At 43.7% G+C, this 6,762-nt stretch overlaps 1 protein-coding gene across 1 annotated transcript in view; it reads right to left on the reverse strand.

Annotated features, from left to right (window-relative positions):
* The window catches only part of LOC147418077 (DNA ligase 1-like), a 67,794-nt gene extending 65,188 nt beyond the window's left edge, over positions 1–2,606 (reverse strand). Inside the window, 6 exon segments of the mRNA XM_086506846.1 lie at positions 15–245; positions 476–592; positions 679–780; positions 870–986; positions 1,064–1,293; positions 1,917–2,606. Coding sequence (XP_086362972.1) covers positions 15–245; positions 476–592; positions 679–780; positions 870–986; positions 1,064–1,293; positions 1,917–2,580 — 1,461 coding nt within the window. The 5' untranslated portion in view covers positions 2,581–2,606.
* Between the last annotated feature and the right edge of the window lie 4,156 nt (positions 2,607–6,762).

Below are 6,762 nucleotides of genomic sequence, written 5' to 3' on the forward strand. Positions count from 1 at the left end.
CACTTGATAGGCACCTGGGCCCGTTCCCCATCATACTTGTACTCGCACGTAAACTCATTGTCTTGAAACTTGTCCAAGATCTCTGTAACACTTTTTGTGGCTTTTGCCAGCATTGGTCCCACTGGTATACCAGGCGTAAAATGACAAACTGTCCTCAAATTATCAATACCTACTCTTAGTAAAGCAGGAACAATCTGGTCAAAATCCGGAAGCACAGAATACGTTTGCTTTACTACCTGAGCAGCCTGCCAAGGGCAAAAATCAAAATGAGAACACTCGATACATCAGGACAATCTCATTAACGTTCAGAAATGAACAGTAATACATAAGTTGTATACTATTTTGGGGCTCGCACATTTTGTGCGCAGCCCGGAAAGTCACAATAGCTCAATAAGAGCCGTAAGGTTGATTGGCAGATATACGAGCCTCTGGCATAGTCAGTCTTGACAAGTGTGAGGGATACCAAAATGCACACCTGTTCAAGGCGCCCAGGAAGTTGAGCAGCTGGCACAGTTGGGCATTCTGTTAAGCCTACTGCATGCCCCAATGCCACTAAGACGGTCTGCTCAGCAAGACCAATTCGCAGATTTCCCTGAACGATACAATGACAGAAGACTGAAATTTTCATAATGTCAATACTAGTATTCAGAGAGTTATCTGACTGCAGAGGCTTATGACCTGTGCTAAGCGAACAATAAACTGTGGCTCACAATCCATAGCCGCAACAAGAAGCGATTTGATTTTATTTCGCCTATTTTCTTGAGAATTTTTTCCTGTTTCCTAATGTTCAGACATTGGACATGTTCACATATATAGGAGAAAATCCAATTCAACCAAAAAAGGGTACAGAGGTCACAGCAGGGACTTGCTTTGGCAATTTCTTTGAATGTCTTAAGGACTTTAGCACAAGTTAAAGCAACCGGTTTCCTCATCAACCGCTGATTGGTGCGGCAAGCCTTCGCAACAAGACCCAGGTCCCCAAGGGCCTGTTACCAGAAAAAACAACATCATTATGAAACCAGGCAATCAGATGCATAACTGATTGTGCATGTTTCCAGCATACCTTTAGCTGGCTCTTAACCTGTGCCTCACTTTTCCCAAATGTTTCTGCAATTGTCTTAATAACAGCTGCATCACCAATGCCGAGCTCTACTCCATGATGTGATGGTGCTACTCTATTGGCAGCGAGATAAACTGTAGGAAGCAAATCTTCGGGAGTTGTGGTTATTATTGTGCGAAATACATTTGTGAGGATATCTGTCATAGCAATCCTTCCAGATTCGCATGATATCACTGCAACACAACCCAGTACCGTTACATGCAGAAAAGAAAAAGGAAGTACAATCAGTTTTTTCTTTGGTTGGGTTCCATGTATACTTCGCGTGTAGTCTTCATAATCCAACTGTGAATCAAAATAACTTGCAAAGGAAATTTGCCTTTAGCTACTTGATTGCTAATGTTATCAAGGATCGTACATGTCAAAGCTCTGCTATAGCAGTCACACTCAACTCTCCATTTTAACCTTCAGCTTGACATGCTAAAGAGATTCATAATCTCCTATAGCAATACCATTCATCCCTCCATGTTTCAGCTTGAACTAGGCCAATCACTCCTTTCTTTGTTTCAACTCTTTGAAGGCTTAAATGACACTTGCACACTTTTCATCATGCAAGCTCTCATCAGATTTCAATCAGTTGACCTTAGAATTTCCATTCCCTTGGCTAAAACCTAGAATCATCAATGTTGAAGTTTGACAAGTTTGTACTGTGACACGTTCCATAAGCAACCACCAATCTATGGTTTAAACAAGCCATGCTTCTGCTGAAATCTGACCAGCATTGCAGAGCTTTCTGAGCTGAAATCACTCGAACTTCCTGATGATTGAGTTTCAGGGCGGGGGTAACAGGGAGACTTACTATCAAATGCATGGGCAAGGAAGACAAAAGGAACACTCTCTCCTTTTTTCCAGAAAGCAGCAGCACTTGGGTCAAAATCAAGCTGCTTTTTCGTAAGGAGGCCAACACAATCAGTGATAGAGGGCACTTCAGACACCGCAACAGGCAGCATGGAAATTTCTTTAGAGATGCCAGTGGCAGCAGTAGCAGGGGTAGGGCAGGTCACATCGTCCACAGCCATGTCCGCATCCTTTTCCTCCTGTTTCTTTATTCTCTCTCCGTCTTCCACCTTGCTCTCCTCAATCTCCATAGGCACTACAGTACCCTTATCTTTTGGTACAATAACTTTTCCCTTGGTCTTTCTCTTCACCTTCAGCTCCTTGCCCTTATCGTGCTTATTCGCTTGCACCTCTGCTTCATCCTGATCCTTGCGTTTCTCTGCGTTCTCTTTCACTTCAGCGACATGAGATGCAGGCGGGCGACCAGCTTGGGCGCTGCCCTTTTTGGACCGAGCTGCCTGCATCAGCATGTCGTGAACGCTTCTTACACCAGACATTTCGGAAAGGTGTAGCCAGTGCGAAGAGGCAGAGGATCGTGAGGAAAGCGAGGTCCGGATATGGAGAGAGTAATGATGGGGATGAAGAAGAAGGCTGTTAGAGAAGATACCTCTCGTCAAGTTCAACATGTTCGCGGGCTGCAAGGGCGGGAGAGCCCATTTCACACGTGTTCTAACATCAAAAGCGCAAAAGCTGCGTCATGTCCGTCCAGTGGAACTCCCTGCCAGAGTGGGGCCACATCCATGACCAAAATGAACCCACCACCTAAGATGCATCTTGATGATCAACGGCCCAAGAAGGCGACCCACCGGGATCGCTTGATCGTAGATTAAGCTACTAGTAAACTCATTATGATCCCATCTACACTTTACTCAAAGTGAACCTTATGCGAACGCCAAGTAATCTACAAGTTGACTATCTGGCCGAGGTTTCAAGTAAACTCTAATAGCCAAGTCCCGCTATGCTTTTGTGGTATAAGTTGCTTTTCAACTTTCGTGGAGCTTGTCTCCTTAATATCGCTAAACTAGCAAGTGATAAGATCACTAGGTCTGCCATAAGAAGTTGCAACAATGGTAATAAAAACATTGTAGTTTGGAGACATAATGGAGAAATTCTTTTGATGTTGACAACTAATGCATTCACTTTGTCCAAGGTCTTGGGTTCAAACCCCCTTGATAGCTAGTGTGACACTGTAGCCAGCCCTTAGGGGTTGTTCTCCAAGTTATGATGGGTTGGCCAACCTTATCTAGCTAGGATGCTCCACCTCATGGAATCAGCTTTGAAGGAGGGGATAGAGGCAAAGCAATCGACGAAGGGAGGGGCAACAATGTGAAAGCAAAAACTCTCTCTCTCTCTCTCTCTCTCTCTCTCTCTCTCTCTCTCCCCCCCCCCCCCCCCCCCCCCAAACACAGAACCGAAACTTACTGCTCAACAATAGCGATGCTCTTGTGAAGGAGCTAGTGGCCATTGAAGGGAAGCTAATTAGTGAGAGTTGGAAGTGAGGATGTTGCTTGCTTGTGCAAGCATTGCTACGGAGAATGGGATGGGCTAAGCAGAACGGGTAATGAAAGCATGGGTGCCATGCGAACTCAGAAGAGGTTTTTGTCTCATCTCATCGAATGTAAGGTGGAATATCAAATTATACGACGAAGTTCTTTGTATCCATGCGCAGGTTCATGTAGGCAACTATTGAAGATATGGCCACTGGAGTTTGACTTTTGGTTTCTCCATGGGCACAGAGACTCGAGAAGAACTTGCAGGAAGCTGTAGGAGATAGGGAAATAGTTCACCAGAGAGGAGGTTTGAGTTGAAATCAATGTAAACCAAAGAGTGCAGATTGTGCATGGAGGATATAGATTCTTCTAGCTAGTGGGAGAGGTTGGCGAGGGAGGGGGAATGTGTCTGGACTCTAGACCCTCTCTCTCTCTCTCTCTCTCTCTCTCTCTCTCTCTCTCTCTCTCTCTCTCTCTCCATATTGCATGTGCTCCCTGCCAATCTAAGAGCATATTTTCCAAGGCAACCACTCCACCTTTTTTATTGGCGAACAAGTAAATCATTGGCTTTTCCACTCTTGAGTAGGGATGGGGAAGATGAAGATCGTAGCTGGTTGCAAGACCAGAAGCTTCTTATGTTCAGCTCCCTTGCTTATATTGCCAAAGAGAGAGAGAGAGAGAGAGAGAGAGAGAGAGAGAGAGAGAGAGAGCACATATCATTTATTTTACCTAAACTTTAATTTTTTTGCCACATGCCGGCTCATGAGTCTCCTAAAAGTCCTTCTCAATATATCATTGGAAATGAATATATTTGTTTGTCTCTCTAATGAGTATATGCTATCTCTTCTAACCAGTCAAAAAATTATGCATTTTAATAAATTAACCACCACTTTTTCATTAGCAAAAAGGGGAGGCATCACCAAGGCCTTACCCTTTTGGGGCAAGCCAAAAACTCGTGAGTGTGGTATGTAACTAGTACTATCTACTAAATGTCACTAATACGCTTGACACATAATGAGACCCGGCTCTAAGGTTGCCTACGGTAAACCACCAATGATCGCGACCTGACATTTTTTCTTATAATTATAGTTTGCAAGTACACATACATTATCACATGGTGTGTGATAGCTTATTGGTGAGGCACTTACCTTGTAGGATGCCAAATTAATGGTAGTCCATCTTCGCATGGCAACAAGCAAGTTGTTGCAAGCTAGTACTACAAACCACCAAGAGAAAGACTTGGAATGAATTAAGATTTAATTAAGGGTTCATTCTCTAAATTGTCTCGATAGTACGTCCCAAAGAACTCCATAGTCAAGCGACATCAAAGCCTGTCTAAAACTCTCGTTCATTTGGCATTGATCTTAAATATGAAGCATAGAAATGGCGTGCAATGCAAATTGGTTGTGTGTAAGCATCATGCTACCCGTTTCTTACTTGGCTCATTTGTAACCAGCTATAGGTGTCCTTAATCTCAATTGAAAATTTAGCAGATCAATCTCGCAGTGCCTATGTTGTGCCCCTTGATCCTAGCCTAGGGTGCCTATGTTGGTCAACCCACCTCCATGCATTACCAATGGATGGATCAATTTTGCAATCGCCATGTTGGTGGGTTCTCAACCCTATTTGGCACACTAGGCTTTCATTCACACCTATGCATCTTGGGGCCCAAAGTGAACTAGGTGCCATAGATCTTGTCGACCTAAATTTATATTTTGTCGACCTCACTTCAGTTTGGGCCCCAGACGGGTGGGCCCCAGACTGTTGAGCCTCGTCTATGGAGGATGACGACGTAGGAGGACCATGGTGGGAGATGGCGTGCAGAGCAAAAAGCAACGAGAGAGAAGGAAAGAGAGAGAGAAGTGTTCGACACACTAACAAAAGAGAACACCCTAATATATTGTTATTTTTATGAAAAGCTTTACATGATATTTATAGCAAACTTGCCATGCAAAAAGACTCTATTAAAAGAAAGTTATGTTGCATGCCCTAAGAGGAATTTCCCACGGGCAATTGGGCTTGAAACCCAACAAACCATGACAAAGTTCAATCACCTAAAACTATGAGTAGAAGCCCCCCCCTCCCCAACAACAATGTGTGTGCGCGCGCACTTCCCTCAACAACTATCAGTGTGAGACAACAAGAACTCAAAACCTAAAAAAAAGGGAGGTCTTACCACTTTGTTTTCGTGGCAGTGTCTATAACCTGTACAAAAGTTTGGCATGACAATAAGTTAAGCTAAAACAACACTATAACAAAAAATACATGATTGTTTTGACAACATATAAAAGATAACAAATATAAGACACTGGTCTTTGTAAAAATAATTTATGAAGTCTTGTACCGCAATCTCGAAGCAAATCTTCGTGTTCTGCATCTGTCGATGTATCAAATGCTCAAAGAAAAGTGTTGAAAAAGTCATCAATGGCTTACTTATCATGAATTTGGATTCACCTTTTTGCTCTTCTTCGACATCACTATCCAAAATCAAGTTGCTAACTAGTAGATTAAATTTAGCTTCAACATCGTCACCATGAAACAAGAATCTTTGCATACAATTGTCTTTACAGTGCTTTGATACTCTCTGTTGTGTAGGGTCGACATCAAAATCACCTAGGAGACCAAGGGGATAGCATATTGAAATGCTATAAGGAGTCTCTACCATGGTCTTTGCAAGACATTGTTCTAATAAGCATGCCAAAAGACTACCAACAATTCACCCTCTAATGCAAGCTTTCCGACTATGACCATTACAATCAGTGTTTTGGAAAGCTTGCCTTGTCAAAGGGCATTTTGAGATGCTGGTACTTGATGTACAACGTTGCCTTCTATGCGTTGCAGCGTTTTAAAATGCTTGGACACCACAGTGCCATGCAGTAGGCAGCGTTTTGTAAGAGTGCACGTGCGCGGAAGAGAGAGAGAGAGAGAGAGAGAGAGAGAGAGAGAGAGAGAGAGAGAGAGAGGACCACACAACGCTATGTGTAGGAAAGGGGGCGATCAGCCCCCCACTGACTACCAGAGCAAGAGACCCAATACAATCAGATGTGTGGAAGTGGGTACCCCCTTGGACTTATAAATAGGTGCCCAAGGGGAGGTAGAGCAAAGCCTGGAAAAATCCCCCACGACCCAACACGAAAATGATATATGGAAATATATGAGGCCGCCCGAAGAAAGGTGGGCGGCCGGCCTCAAAACTCGGACAACCGGACCAAGGACAACCTAGACTATGGGTGGCCAGGCCGGAGACATACTAGTCGTACGTGTATGCACTAGACCTGTGAAGCAGCAGAGTGGTGTAAGTCTAATAGTTTTGATACG

This window comes from Adiantum capillus-veneris, chromosome 30 (assembly GCF_014529385.1).
Source record: "Adiantum capillus-veneris isolate H3 chromosome 30, ASM1452938v2, whole genome shotgun sequence".
In the NCBI taxonomy this organism is placed as follows: Eukaryota; Viridiplantae; Streptophyta; class Polypodiopsida; order Polypodiales; family Pteridaceae; genus Adiantum; species Adiantum capillus-veneris.